At 42.4% G+C, this 15,924-nt stretch overlaps 1 protein-coding gene across 1 annotated transcript; it reads right to left on the bottom strand.

Moving 5' to 3' along the window:
- Nucleotides 1–437: 437 nt before the first annotated feature.
- TEKT4 (tektin 4) lies at nucleotides 438–14,665 on the bottom strand. Its single transcript, XM_080556132.1, has 6 exons — nucleotides 11,017–14,665; nucleotides 5,110–5,180; nucleotides 3,872–4,015; nucleotides 3,367–3,589; nucleotides 2,381–2,535; nucleotides 438–802 (listed from the first exon to the last, which is right to left on the bottom strand). The coding sequence occupies exons 1-6, from the start codon at nucleotides 11,785–11,787 to the stop codon at nucleotides 586–588; spliced, it is 1,581 nt and encodes a 526-aa protein (XP_080412258.1). The 5' UTR covers nucleotides 11,788–14,665; the 3' UTR covers nucleotides 438–585.
- Between the last annotated feature and the right edge of the window lie 1,259 nt (nucleotides 14,666–15,924).

The raw sequence follows: 15,924 nt of genomic DNA, 5'->3' as shown, positions 1-15,924 counted from the left end.
TTCTTTTCCTGAAAAAAAAAAAGCCAGATTGAATGGAGTTGAAAGTTAAAAATCCTTGAACTCATTTTCAGATTAGATAAGCAGGTGTCACAGACTGGGAGTGTTTTTGCCAATAGTCATATTGTCATCTAACCTGTGCAAACTTTTTTTTACTAATAATGTTTGAACAGCTTAAAAGTCGATCCTCTATTTCCTTGCTGCTCATGTGATCTTCTGTCAGGCAAGCGGTTTTATTGCTCTCATTTCAGACTGCCTGAAAATGCTAGAAAGCTATAAACTTTGTATGTCCACACCTGTGTATATTATTAAATACTCACCTGACATATTCACTTATTAGGGTGAAAACCCCAAATACCACATACTATGCAAGTTATGCAAATAGGATTTTAAACTGACTATACAGATTTGTACTCAGACCAAATTTTTAAAGGCAGGACTCAAAGCCAGACATGATATACTAGTGCATTTTAATACAAATAAAGGAAAATAACAGTACTTCTGTGTATAATATTACCCATGTATTTTCTATGAAAGACTCTAAATTATACTTTTCTTCCAGACTTTGCATAGTTAGTACAGAGATTACTACTGGTAACCTGCTAATTTAAGAGTAGAAGGGTAGCGTGTGCGATGGGCCAGGCACTTTTGCCTATCAATAAAAATACTGTTTGTTTTCACAGCTATTTCTTTTTCTAAATTCATCCGTGTGTCTTCCAGGTTCCTCAGAGACTGTTCAGCTTCTAGCAGTTTTCTCTTCAGAGCTTCAATGGACTCCGTTAGTTCTTCAACTTCATTGATTAACCTGAACAGAATTACATAAGTAATACAAAAATGAATCTAGTCTGTGTTCTAGTCTAGTTCCCATATATGAACTGTAACAGGAATAAAGATCAACAGCTGTAGAAGCATAACACTCAACAACAAAGGCAGGAGGGATTGATCCAATGCATCACAGGGTGCCTGAGACTTTGGGATACAGGTCTCAGACCTGTAGGATCTCTTTGAGGTCCTACACACCTAGTGAAAACCAGTTCACTTTCACATTTTTTTTACTTAAGTCTCCCATGATTTAGATAGTACTAAGCACGCCTTTTGCCACTAAGCACAGTGGAACTATTCATCTTTACCTTCTCCCACTGTGCAGGACACTCGTACTAATAATTTTAAAACAGAAATTGTTCAGCGAGTTACCCAGTTTGACTGGATCCGCATTTCTTTAAACCTGTTTTTTGATATCTATTCACTGGTATAAAACTCAAGTATTAAAGATGGTATTTGTACCAGACATCAGAAAACAGTATTTGCTTCAAATGCATGTAAGTTTTTAAAGAAGCAGCAGCACAGCATTTAAAAAAAATAAAATAAATACAATTTTTAAAAAGCACATCACTTCAGCTGAAAGTCAGTGTGGGTTAGGTGCTTTACTGCAATCTCTGTCTGCACATATTTACTTCCTGGGAAAACAAAAATCCTGTATGCTATGGGAACTGAGTAAATACAAACAGAATAAACATGGCAATTAAACACATGCCCATTCAGCAAAGGACTTGAATATGTCCTTAGATCCCATTAAAGAAAACACACATACTGAAAAGCTTGCACGAGAATGATTTGCTGAATCAGGACCTAAATGAGTGAATGAGTGTGCCTGCAGTGGCATAAAGCATTTGGATTAACTATAACTTCTTCCTCATTGTGTAAAGAACAGCATATTGGCTTTGAATGGTAGACATCTTTGCTACAAGTAAATTGTAAGCCTGCAAAAGCTGATCCCCCACTTTTCCTAAGGGCAGGAAAATGTGAAGGATGAGAATCAATTACAAGGCTTATAATGAGATCAAAAGTGACAAATGTGACGTTCAGACCTTTAATTTGAAAGGATTTATTGACCTCTAGTTTTAAAACGGATTATTACTGAAAATCAAATGCCACCAGCCCAATTCTTTGGAGTACTAAGGACATGTCTCAGACTGTGGATATGCGCAGCCCATTTACATTCTCAATACTTGAAACATAATTCTTCCAGCACATGGTCCACCTTGTGGTGAACTTTTGCTAACAGCTAAAGAATGGCAAATTACCACACATAGCCAGATATTTTGGATCATTTAAATCAAAAAGAAACCACACAGTTCAGAGAGAAAAGCATAGAAGCAAACAGCAGAGTAGTGTCTATAGATTTTCTATTTGTCAATATATTAGGTTAAAATAATGCTTTCCTTGCAGTGTTTTTAGTCAGTTGAATTATTTCTGATATATCAGAATCAAACCTCACGATACAAGCTAAAGGCCCTGTGTTGCCACTAAAAAGTGCAAATGCTATCTAACATCACCTCTGGATAGAATGGACATCTTGGGGGACTTGTTTAATAGTGTTTACCTGAATTGTGCTGCATCTCTGCAGAGCTCAACATTGGGCCTAAAAGACCTGTCATACAGCCTCGTTTGGGCAACTTTCATTGGCGCTTCTTTGTCTTTGATAGCTTGCTTGAGAGCAGCAATGTTAGCTTCTTGATCTCCAACCTCCTTGAGGGTCTGAAAAGGATACCCAAGAAAAAGAACTGTTTAAAAAAAACCATTGTCTCTGTGCATGCTATACATTTCATTATGGTCCCCATGAGTCACTTACAGTTTTGACCTCCTATTTGGCCACAATATAAAAGAAATAGAAGTGCAAAGGTGTTTTTGACATCTTTATTTCTACTCCTACACTGAGAATCTGATCTCTGCGTTGAAAAGTGGCAGAAAATATGCTGTAACCTGTTCAAAAACTCTTCACATCTCCTCACAACACATCCCACTTCCATGAATTGCTCTTAATTGTAAATCATTAACTGTAAATTATCCAAGAAAAGCTCAAGTTATTTTGAATAGGATTACAAACCGCTAGCCAGCTTGGAATTGTACAGTTTTCTAGCATTAGTGAAGAAAATAGAAAAAGACAGGAAATTCTGAATTCCTTCTCTTTCATAACCACTGACACACATGCAGAAAATAAAGTCTGCCCAGCTGTCACTGCTGCACAGGTGCTGAGGAATGACTTGTTCTTTCCATACCTCCCAATAGCCTAACACAGAAGTAGGAGCTGTTCAACACTGGAGAAGGGGCAGAATCTGAAGACATCTCTTATAATTTGCCAGGAACTGCTGCTGCTGCTGCTACAGAAGCAGCACAGCAGACAGCAGAACAGGCTGAACTGGAGCCATAATCCAGCACTGAAGACTCTTATCAGATACTAAACTGACACAAAATAGTGCTCTATACCTTACATGGACTAAGAATTTTTTTTCTAGAGGATAATTTTACCGTGATCTTCTCAAACAATGCTATCATGCCTGTAACCAGCATTCCAAAAACAACACTTACTTTTTTCAAATGATGCTCTAGTTTGTGTTTTGTATCATCTAGCTCTTCAAGACGTTTGGCAAAAGCCTCATTAACAGCAGCACACTGCATCCTCAGGTCCTCAGATATGTCATGAAGAATATTATCAATCAAGGCACGAAGATTAATTGAAGCTAGTTTTTCTCGTTCTGCCTTATAGATGTTGTCATGGCTGAACTTGGCCCATGTCTCTGGTGTTGATGCACTGGAAGAAGAAAAATAAGATAAAGCCAAGTATTTCGAAGAAAAACTTCAACAAAACCAGACTGCATAGAAGGAATCTACTTTGTCATAAGTGGTGTGGCATGCTGAAATGGTAGCACTACCACTGCTATCCATGTAGCTGTTTTAAAGCTATGATATCACATGTGCAAAGAAGCAGCAATCACACCTTTAATTCAGAGCAGCATTACAGCTTTCACTGATGCAAAGGATGTATCATATCTTACCAGGGTTGTTGTGGAGGATAATGATGAGAACTGCTCACCTCTCTTCAAACTTCACTGAGCTAGGATGGAACTGGATGTTGGTGCTCTGGTTATTGTATCTTCCACAGTTATCATCAATGTTGTACGTTTCAACTTTGTCTGACCAGTCCATCTCACAAACCTCTTTGTGGTCTCGATTTAATCTGAAAAGGCCATCATCATTATCACACATGGTTAATAGAAAACAATTCAACAAAACTGTAAATGTTTATGAAGATACAGGCTCTGAGCCTTTGTCTGTCACAGAAAATTGAGAAGGTAAACTTTTCTTTTTGTTAAGAGTTGAAACTGCTGCTTTGTTGTCAATGAAATGAGTCAAACATCACCCAGTTAATTAGAATGACTTCAGATTACAAAAAACAGTGAGTCTTTATCAACTGTTAACACCAGATGTCACTCTTACCTAAGGTATTAAAAAGATTCTGCTGGCCAGTGATGCTGCTGATCCTAAAATGATCTAAAAACATTTATAAAAAGTGAAGCCTAAACTCAGTAGATTACTCTGAGACCATAACTGATATATCAGAACTACTCTAAATTATTCTGCCTTTATAAATATTCTTTTTAAAAATAAAATTTAATTTTATCTGGTAGAACAACAAAAATTGAACCATATGAAAAAAAAAATTAAAGTAAGATATCAACATTTCCAGCAGTTAACCCCATGATATCGATGCGCCTGAGGATTTGGCTAACATCTTCTTTCCAAAGGGTTTGATATAAATTAAAAACAAATATTCCCTTTGAAGTGTAATGAACATTCGTACTGATATGGAAGGTTGAGTTAAATTCCATATTGTAAGTTCATAGTGACATCTGGCGGCAAAAAACTCATCTTGAAAAGGTCCTTTGATCAGACAAATTATTGTAAAAGATCTTACAGTTTAAATATATCACAAGGTGCAAAAAGATAGAGTGATATCCAGATACCATTTTATTAAATTTTGGTTTAGTGTTGGAAAATTGGACAACTGAATACACATACTAGAAATTGGGACTGAAAATATAAAGCAATATACTGGAAATTATGCAAGGGCATGGCTCCCACCTTACCTTCCCTTACTTGCTAATCCTAAAGTTTCACCAGTGAGTAAATCTTTTCAGGCTTAAATGGAATTCACACAGCTCATAAGTGCATTGGTATGAACTTTATCCACTGGGTGTTGTACCCCTATGTGCCAGGTATTATTTGGCTATATATAAATTAACCACCGAGGTACTGAGAAAAACACCTTACCGCATCTGGTTACTAGCTTGCATCAAAGTTCTTTTCAAAAGCTCCTGGATATTTCTTATAAGTTCAGCTTCCTAGATAAAAACATTGAGACTTCTATGATATTCGGTGTAGTACATACCATCCTGCAGAGCAATTTGATTTCAATCGCTGTGGATATACACTCAAATCTTCCACTCATTACCCACTCTTACTTTATTATTACAAGACAAGATCTTCTCTGGAGTTAGCAAATATTGAGGTAACTCAGCTATAAGTCTGTGAAGGCAGCAATCCATAAAATACTTCTAAAGCCTGGTGATTCATTACTTTCATATTGCATGTGTATCCTATGAAAAAGTGTATGTTCTGCCAGATTAAACAGAATACCTGAATTACTTACACAGCTTTGAAGTAGAGAACAGCACCGTCCTCAGCAGGAGACCGGAGTCGCTGCCAAGCTGGGCAGGACCCTGTCTCCCCTGCAAGCACAAACTCAGATGTCAGGGGCTGCTGCCCTGCGGCGGGATGTGATGCAGCAGATCAGCTTCTCTGGCAAGACACTGGCAGTCAGAATCTGCTGAGTCCTTGCAGACACCTTCAGAGTGCGCTGCCTTGCTCTGTAACAAGTGCTTTAACTGTATGCAAGGCAAAGGCTTCCAGCAGATTCCCGCAGATCTCCAAAAATAAAGTTTGTCTGAAGTATGGTGATAAGGAGCTACTTAACATAAAGGAGTATCACACTCTTAGTTGGTCTGCTTCCTTTGAATGCTCTATATTAACTAAAAATAGAAGTTACTGCTCTATGATTCGAACAGTCACTGCTTCAGCAGGTATAGGACGGCCATCCCAAGATAAACCTGATGACACTTGTAGCTTTACTTTTATCAGACCCACTTGTTCCAGAACTTGTTTTGCCTCTGGTGATGGTTAGCACCAAGGGCTTCAGAATTATCTCAGATATGCAGTGTTGTTTGAGAGGTTAATTTCCTCTTGGCTGCAAGACATGACTGCTCAAAGTCACAAAGCTTTGCCTCACCTTGATAACAGATCCAGTGTCTGAAGTTTCAGTTCAATCTGTTTTTAGCAGGAACATCCATTTCAGCACAAACGTGATCAAAACAAAAATGACCATACTTTCTAAAAGACTCTTACTGAACCTGGTGTTCATTTTTGTCTGTAATAATGTTGCTTTAGGAATTAACTATCCACGCTCTATGAAGTGATCTACTGGCCTGGTGATTATATGCTGTTATATAAAAGCCCATCATTTCTTTTTTATTATTTAAAGGAATTTAGTATTTGAGGCTCAGATATTGAAAAGAGCTTTTGTACATGCAGAGCTTCTAATTAATTTTGCTGTTGTGCATCAATGACAGTCATCCAGTGACAACTACGGGAGTATATTCTTACTAATAGACTTCATACTCAGAACATTGCTGGCACTCACTGATCCTTGAACTGTTCTTGACAAATAAATGAGCGCATACGTCCCTGCAGTGTCAGTTTCTCCATTATAAGAAACCATCAGGGAGTGTAAAAAAATATCATTTTATTCTAAATGGAAAAGGACAATCTTGATTGGAAAGAAAATATTATTTTTAAGGCTTTAAAAGAGGACAATTAAAATAAATACATAGCTGAAGGTATCATTTTATAAACTGAAAAAAAAAATATTTTAAAGTGTTAGAAGGAGCCAGCACATTAAATTATTTTTATAGTAATTGTTATTTTGTGCTGGGTAGTCAGTCTCCGTGTAAATAAAGAGGCAGTCATTTTCCTGTGAGTAATGTGCACAATCTTAAATGAGAAAAGCCTTCCTTTAGCAATTAAAATGTCACACATGGAAAAAGTGAACTAGTGCAAAAATAAAGAACTCCCTTGTTGAATGACCTAAAATAAAATTAAAAACTAGTTTTCCTTTTGAGGAGACATGCATTCAAATACAACATTTAAAACTGAAGATAGAGTTCTCCTAATTAATGGCAATCTAAGGCTACTTAGAGTGAATAAGCAGGTATAAATGGCAATGGATTTTCAATAATTATCTAATAAATGATTTCTCCTAGCTTTAAAGCAGTTCAGAAGTCATAGTGTGTGTCTGGGAGGAGCTGTGGCACCATGCTGAAGATGAAGATCCTCTGATCTAGGTCACGCAGTCCTGGCTACGCTGTCAGACATCGCAGCGCGATCCAGCCGCTGACAACGCGGAGCTGTGGCTAGCTCGTGGGATCGCACTGGGAGAAGGGCCATAGATCAACACTGCATAAATATCTGCTCTCCTCGAGTCGCTCCAAAATCCGCAGTCTGAACATGTTGAACTAGGCGCTATGCTTTTAACAGAGTTGTCGGTGTACAAGACTGTCCTGTTGCGCACTGGTTCACTTGGCAAAGCTACAGATCAGTGTTTGGAAAGGGTTTTCCGCTGATTTCCTCGCCCCATTATTGCATTTGGCAGGAATACACACAACTGTATCCCTCCTCTACTTTTTTAATTTTATATAGTTGACAGGATCTTGGCCAATGCCTTTGTCTTCAGCATCAGGGAATACTGGGGCTGACATCATTGTTGAAGCAAATGCACAACAAGTCAACACTCTGAGTCAAATACAGTTCTCGGGTAAAAAAAATGACTTAAATGTAAATACATCTGCTTAGAACACGGTCGGATCTGGCACTCAGTTAATGAAACTGGACACTGGATATGCAGAAATAACATTGAAATGCAGAATACACGCAGGTGAAACGTGATTAACTGACAGAATACTGCTATGTGGCAAGTCCTGTGCTAGGGATTACATTTTCAATGTTAAGTGCTTGCACATAAACATACTAAACTGTCATTAAACAGATACAAGGTGGATTCAGAGGAGATTTCGTATGTGCTATGAAAGTAAAAAAAATCTCATAGAAGATAGATGCATGCACTGCTTTTTCTGAATTTAGCTGTTTCCAGTGCAGCAGCCCAAACAAATAAAATGATTCTATTTAAGAGACTTTATCTTTTTAGTTATCAAAGATCATTTTTATAGGGAAAATAATTGTGTTCTTTAGCTTTTTTATTTATTTTTTTTTTAACCAGAACTGCATTAAGAAAAGATCAATATGCTGCTAAGTTGAGTCTGTGAAGTTCTGAGTAACAGCTGATTTTACTATGCATGTGAGGAGCTTTCACTTAAATACCTTAATCCCTGATTCCAGCAGTGGCAATTTAGCAGGAGTATGTATCAATAGGTTATCTAAACATGACTCTGTGATGCAAAGCCAATAGGAGAGATGGGCTGGAACCAAAACTCTTTAAAAGAAATAGACAGTGTGACAAAAAATAGGAAAAAAAATCTTATCTGGACACAAAACCTTCATCAGAGATACTTCTGTTTTCTTTGTTAGTCATCTGAAATGATTCTACTGAGCAGACAGTGAAAGTGCAATTAATGCAGAGATCCCAAACGTCTTGTGTATGTGCAATTGGTGTTGCCTCTTTAAATGTCACCTGCCAAGGGGCTGCTGAAAGGTGGTTATCTCAGCAGGATGCTCTGGGAGTGTTCGTCATTGCTGCAGAAAGCTGAAAGCAGCGACAAGACCTATGTCCTGTGACGAGCTTTTCCAAGACTAGGTGAAAGGTAGGTAGCCCCTTGTCCAGACACACTCTTCCTCCAGTTGCAGATTCCTCCATGCACCTATCAAGGGGAGCTGGAAGGAACACAGCGAAGATGCCAAAGAATGAAGCCAACAGAAGGCTGGGCTGCTAGCAGGGGAAGAAGAATTTCAAATGAAGGAAAATGTCCCAGAACATAAATTAACTATGCAGCTAGAACTCCTTGTGCAAGGAAAAGAATGTCCCTTTCCTCAGACAGCTGACTTTTGGAAAAATATTTCTTCTATTTCTCAGTTTTTGCACGGTAAGAGAATAAATTACTCCTGATCTCCCTTGCATTACCATTTCCTAAGAGAGCTGAGATTAGAAAGTGACTGGACAAGTATGCAACATTCATAAAAAGTATGTCAGTACTTTAGTAATAAAATGTGCATAGCTCCTCCAAGTAAGCAAATGAACACACGGCTATCAGGGAACTGGGCCATTAACTCTGAAATCTGTGCAATGAACAGTCAGAATTCATGGAAGAGCAACTCTAAGTGTGAAGAATTATTATTCGGTTTTGGAGAGAGTAAGAAATACAAGGTTCTGTTTGATTTCTTGCAGCGAAAGAGGTATAGAGTATAGCTGCAGCTTAAAAAGCTGGCAGAGCCACAAAGGGCACATTATAAGAATCTATTCGCAAACACTCATGCCATAACATCTATTCCTCTGTGAAAATGGGAAGGGTTTCCTCTCATGTTATATACTCCTCTTCCTTCTGTACTGCAAAGGTCATTGGCATGGCAACAAAATCTTCATTTCTCAAGAGTCCATCTGCTGCTGGTATACACGCCTCAGCTGAACTCACATCATTCTTTTTTGATGACATCCCACTTGGCTGTTGATGGTCTGTCGTCACAAGCAGAGAATCACAATTTCAGGTGAAGAATTAGCAGCAGCAGGCGGACTTCTTAGCAATGAACAAACTATCCTTTGGAACAGAGATCAGGAGGAGAGAAATGCCAGAAAATTGATTTTTTGAGGGGTAAATCTTGTATTTCACGTCTTTCTCTAAAACAGCAGCAGCTGATGAAGATAGTTTCTGTACTGTGTATTTTATAGCAATTCACAAGAGCCTAGCACACCACTGAAATACTCTACACACTAATCCTCCCATTTTTACATTTTTCACTAGAACAGCTTCTTAGGTAATAATTACAATTGAGCATTACTCCTATTAAAATATTGCTAAATACTATCACTCCATCAGCTCTGTAATTTTCTTAAGTATTTTTCTAACAACAAATATTAATCATCTGGGTTAATTAGTAACTCATCATGAACCAACTTTCCATTACATTGGAAGCTGCAGGCCAGTGTTCATTAATTTATTTGTGGGACAGTAGGATATGTATCATTCAAGAATGAAAGATGACCCAGGCTCTGTTCTCTGTATCATAATGCAACCACAATAATTACACATCAGCTTTGAAGGCAATCTGCATGCTGCGCCGGATCGCAGTGACAGATAACAAAGTGTCAGCTAGAGTAGAGTCCTCTTTGGGAGGAAAATGATCGAGCAAATTTCAGGAGAGCATCAGGTTTGTTGAAGTCACACTGTCAGAAATACCATCTGTCTGGGCCCCCCGTGTGTCTGGAGCTGTCATCTCCCGCAGGTATCACATGGCTACATTGCACTGATGGGAGAGAGCTGTGCTGCTGCCCTGCCGTACAATTAAAATGATGGTTTGTGCTGAGACACAACCGTGCCGTGTCAGATCACCTTGTTGAGAACCTTGGCAAGACTACAGTGTCAGAACTGGTAGTAAAGGTAAAAGGCAGAGACTGCTCTCTTGAGCATGGAAGCAGGCAAGCAGCATTTCACTTGTCCTGAATAGTCGTTAACCATAGGTTCGTGTGCCCTACATAGTCTGCTTGCAGGGTACTGCATTTTTAAAGTGTAACCTGCAGAGATGAGAGGACTTTAATCCAAGCAGAGCCTGGAAGAAGTTTAATGACAGAATAGGATGCTCAGCTTGGTACAGGAAACCTCTGTTTTGATTTTGTATGGATCTGGTCTGAGAGGGGGGATCTGGTCTCCTCTGGTTGGACTCATGTGACTTTAAACATTTTTTAAACACAGGAAGGATTTGAAATAATCCCTCCTACATTTAGGATTGGCAGACAGAGTCCAGGCTGCCAGGAAGGGGAAACAAACCTCTGTGTCCTGCCAGAAGATACATTCATGCTGCAGTTATCACCTGCTGACCAAACTGCTCAGCATTTTAGAGGCAGGGGCAGCACTGCGAGAGGGCTGCCAACAGCCCTGCCCATCCTAACGCCCCGCTCACCTTCAGCAGCTCCCTCTCCACCTCATCACAGACCAGGTCCGGGGGCTGCCTGCGCTCCCGACACTGCAGGTTATCGGTGGCAATGCCGTAGGGCACCTCGGTGGCGTCAAGCGCCCTTTCCAGCCGCACCTTCTGGGCTGCCAGCAGGCCGGTCTCTGCGTCCAGGTCCTCGATCTCCTTCTGGAGCTCGCCCTTCCAGAAGTGAATGTCCTGCAGGCGCTGGCCTAGGGCGGCCGTGGAGTCCTGCTGGGCGCGCTGAGCGGCGGCAGCGGTGCGCTGGCACAGCTCCTTGGCCTCGTCCCGGTTGCGCTCGGCCTCCTGGCAGCTGGCGAAGGCCCGGTGGTACTGGGCGTAGTTGCTCTGGTGCCACTCGGGGGGCAGGTACTTGGCAGTGCGGAAGCCGGCCGTGGCCAGGCCGCTGGAGGAGTCGGGCCCGGTTTTCAGCGCCGCCTCGAACACCCTGGGGGGCAGCGCGGAGGCGGGCACCGGCGGCGGCGGGGGCTCGGCGGTCAGCAGGGCCCGGCCGGGCGCCTCGGACCCCGCCATGGCTGCGCTAGGCCGTGCCGCGTCCCGCCGTCGCCTAGGCAACGGCAGCAGCCAATGAGCAACCGGAACCTTCCCCGAGGAGAAGGGAAGGCGGCAACGGCAGCCACCAATCAGAACGCCAGCGCGCCCCGAGGTGGAGTCGGTGTTGCCGTGGCGACGGGGAGAGCCAATGGGGAGGGAGCGGGGGGCGCGGCGGGCTGGCGGTGTCATGGCGGGGCCTGTCATGGCGGGGCCGGGCGGGTTGCCCTCGCACTGTAACCGTTGTGACCCCCCCCCCCGTGCGAGTGCGCGGGTGGGAATAAAGAGAGAATTCTGCACTGCGTTTTGCCTCTTCCTTGTGCTCCGCGACTTCCCTTTCCCCCCCGCGATCGCACTTGCCCTTCATTGTCTGGGAACGGGGAGGATCCTGACAGGGCCCGTCCCAAACGTCGGCCGCCAGGCCGCTGCGTGTGCCTGTGGCAGCCGGCTGGTGCCGCGCCCCCTTACCTGGCACCTGAGGGGACACCGACAGCGTGGGCTGGGCTTTTAGGTTATTTTTTGGGGGTCGCCATTGCTGGGCTGGAAGGCGAGGCAGGGCTCGGAGCGCGGCGGTGGGTGCTGCGAGCACGGGGACAACAGAGGGCACTCTCGTCCTTGCGCTGTGGCAATCTCTCTTCACAGTCCTTTTTAAGTAGAAAATAGAAAGGAAGATGAAGCCATGTGCTCTGTCGCCCGCCCGGTGCCATGAAGCACCACAGCACCATGCCCGGTGCTGAGGGAGCGGTGCCTGGCCTGTGCCCAGGTGTGCGCCCCGGCTGCTGGAGGTGCCACCCGAACTGCTGCTTAAAATATTTTGCTTTAAATCAGTTCTCTGTAAACCCACAAAAAGTCAATGGTCAGTCTTCCTACAGGGCCTTGCACTCCTTGGAGAGATCAAGAGGTTGCTGCTGACAGAGTGGTTGCGTTCGAAAGATGCATTCTGCCGCGGCTGGCAGCATGGCCCCAGCAAAACTTCGATTCCACAGGGGCAATGTTGAAAAAGGAGACTGAATCCCAGCAGAAGTGAGAAATCCTGCCTCTTCCCTTTCATTAACCAGCACCACTGGATGAGCTTTTTGCACTGCTGAAGTCACTGCACCCTTTGCTTTCCCTTTGGACTTCATTTCTCTTTCTTTCTTTTTTTTTTCTTTTTTTCCAAGCATCTTTCCTCTAACTGTCCCATCTGTTCCCTTCCTTAAGTTGCCCCCAGCTTGCATCTTTCCTCTGCTTGTGGCCTTCTCAGCATGGTGATCTATGCAAAGTTTGCATTTTTAAAATACAGTAAGTGTACAGGAAAAGCCCAGCTGAGCTATTCAGAGTGAAAGTTCTTGGTATGGAAAATACATTTTTGAAAATAAGGGCAGCAAAGATTTTCTATTAATATAGCATTTTCTCTTGGGGTAGGGGGTCAAAAAAGGGCCTTTATTAGTGGCATCTTATCACAGCCCAGTCAGTATCACCCAGGCAGTTTTGCAGAATGGTCCGTTAGGGCCACGATGGGATGTGTCTGAGGTTGCAAACATAGCAGCAGACCGGGCTGAGTCCCTGGTCCTAAATGTGACTAATAAATTAATAGTCTTCTCCAAGAGGGAAACAATGCACGAAAAATATGTAAATTCTTCCTGATCCAATGCAACTATTACTTCAATGAGCAGCTTTATTGTTGTTATCCCAACTGGACATTGCTTCCAAGGAACAGATTTTGGAGAGTTTTGTCATCAGGCTGTTTTTTGTTTTGTTTTGCTTTGTATTGGTCAGTCCAAGCCTGCTTTCAAGTGTTCACAGATGCATCTCGTCTTAACAGGCTGTACATCACATCGCTGCAAGAAATAAAAGCAAAACCTATTGGCACCTGGCAGATTCAGGAGTTCCCTTCATTATCCAGGGCAGACCCAGGGACCCTGTATTTCAAAGCTCTTCCAACAGCCAAGTAATTTAGTATGCCACTGTACTATATAAATTATTAACAGCCATCCAAGATGTTTCCAGAGTACATGATGACAAAACATACTGGAAGAAAAAAACACAAATGTTTTCCAGCTCAAATCTTTTGACATGCAATAGATTAAGATTTCTCTTGGCTGAAATCCTTTTTACAGAAACTAGTTCCCCTTCCCATATCAAATGCTCCTGTTTATGTCAGGTGCCTATGAGCTTTTTGATTGCTGCTGTTTCTTTTCGCTGTCTTGTGTTTGATTTTTGATTTTTTTATTTTTTAAATTAGCATGAATGGAGAGTAGGTCTTGTGCTTGGAGAAGGGAAAGGTTTCCTCTTCTCACATCCTGGTAGCAGAGAGGACCATTTCTTGTCCACAGCAAAGAAGTACTGGAGATACTTGTCCAGAGAAGTTTGGTCCAGGTCCTTTCCTTCTCCTTGTAAAGACAATCAGAAGCTTGAAAATGAGACCCACTTCCACCGTAACACCTCTCCAAGCAGAGGCCAATACATGATACAGTATTCTGAAAACCTCCAGCTTTTCAAGCGATGGTGATGCTTTTGGGGCTGCTTCCTGGCAGCTGTTCTGCAGACATCCACACCACAAGAGGAGGTGACCAAAGTCACTTTTTTTTCTAAGCTTAACAAAATCTCAGCACAAACTGGCTATATCATGGTACTTTTCTGGGAGTTAAGAAGCATAATCAGTAATTAAATGTAATCCTATCAGCAGAGAAATCAGAAGCAAGGCCAAGAGCACACACCTCCATCTTTCTGCTATATATTTGCTTGGAAGAAGGAGCTTTGTTCTCATGTCTAATGTAGGGAAATCTCGCTAACATGGAGTGTACATCCCAAACCTTTAGGTTGCCAGGTATAAAGAAGTCTACTGCAAATAAGCTACAAACTGTTCACATAGCATAATCATAATTTGCTGGGAGATGTGGAACCAAAACCTGAGCTGCTGCAAAGCTGTGTGTGCTGCTCTACTCTGCCTGGACAGATAAAAGGACTCAAGGGAAATTGCTACAGAGGCAAAAAAGAGTGATTTTCTAGCTGTAGGGTAAACAGCTTTTGGATTGCAGAGCCTTCATTTGGAGGCTTTAGGGAGGCAGCAGAGGCACTGTGCTGCCTGTGAGTGCATCCTTTGTCTTGGGAATGGGCTCTCTGCTCCCAGCACCCAGGCCAACTGCATGCGCCAGCTGAGTCAGTGCCTTGCTCCGTGGGGGAGTTGTGGATCCCCTCCCAGCTCTGTCCCAATTTCCACGGAGAGAAAACCTGGATGTGCTGGCTGGCAAGGAGATGTGGTGCCTCTGCATCAAAAGCAGTGCCGTCACTTTCATATCTCTGTTGTGAAGTGCCATAAGATGTTTCCTCCCTCTCTCAGCTAATGTAATGGCGTGGGCAAAGGAAGCTGAGCTACTTCCCTGGGCAGCTGGACCGGCTGGTAGGCTTTGAAGCACTCACTACTAACAAATAACCAGCCATGCACAAAGGCAAGCAATCAGCCACACAGCCAGGAAATACCGTCTAGCATTTAACTGTAATTCAGCATTTTGCAATAAGAAAAAAAAAAAAAAAGAAAGAAAGAAAAAGAAAAAACATAGCTGAAATGGACTGGTAGTACATTAAAGTTTATATGGTACATTAGAGGGGCATTGGCCTGAGCTGCCCAGGCCAGACTTGCTTTAAAAATTGGTCTCCCTTTTTTTGTTCACAAGGGACATTCTCATGTTGAATCGTCTGCAGAGCAACCAGGGGTTGCTTTCACTGCCTGTCGGATCCCAGACCACAGTCCTGCGGTGTAAATTGGTACGGCATCAGAATTCACACTGAGGACCCTTATATACCAGAAATGCTGCAGCCAAGGACCTGGTTTGCTTTTCTTACCTTTGTGAATCAGGCAGACATTCACAAGACCTCTTCAATTTACGTAGTCTTGTCACATTTGCTGCTGTTTGAATGCTCCAGTTTCTTGAGTTATGTCGGGCACCTGCTTCTCCGTGTCCACACTGACCAGGACAAGAAGTTCTGGGCATCGGCGAGGAGGGCTGGGGCAGAGGGAGGACGGGAGAAGCTTTCCCAGCATAGCAAGGCAAGGGCTATAAATAGCATGGGCTGGGAGCACTGCTTCAGAAGAGGCCTCTGCTTGAGACAGAGGGCCAAATTCTCCTCGTGGCAACCCACTTGTCACAATTTGACTCGGTTTGAATGTGAGTGGAACATCGATTTTCTTTATTTAATATAGCATCATTATACTTTTTATCTACTGGCTGCATCCCCCAGTGATGAGTACCTTAGCAGGGTGATGGATAGAAAACACTGTACATTCATTTAGATGATAGATAGGGAGAAAATGTGGTGAATTAGTTCAGAGGGGAGAAAATATAGTCAATTATTTTACATAAG

This window comes from Anser brachyrhynchus (genome assembly GCF_964034855.1).
Source record: "Anser brachyrhynchus genome assembly, chromosome: 15".
NCBI lineage: Eukaryota > Metazoa > Chordata > Aves > Anseriformes > Anatidae > Anser > Anser brachyrhynchus.
The sequence above is the reverse complement of the archived record's forward strand: the minus strand, read 5'-3'. Positions and strand labels throughout refer to the sequence as shown.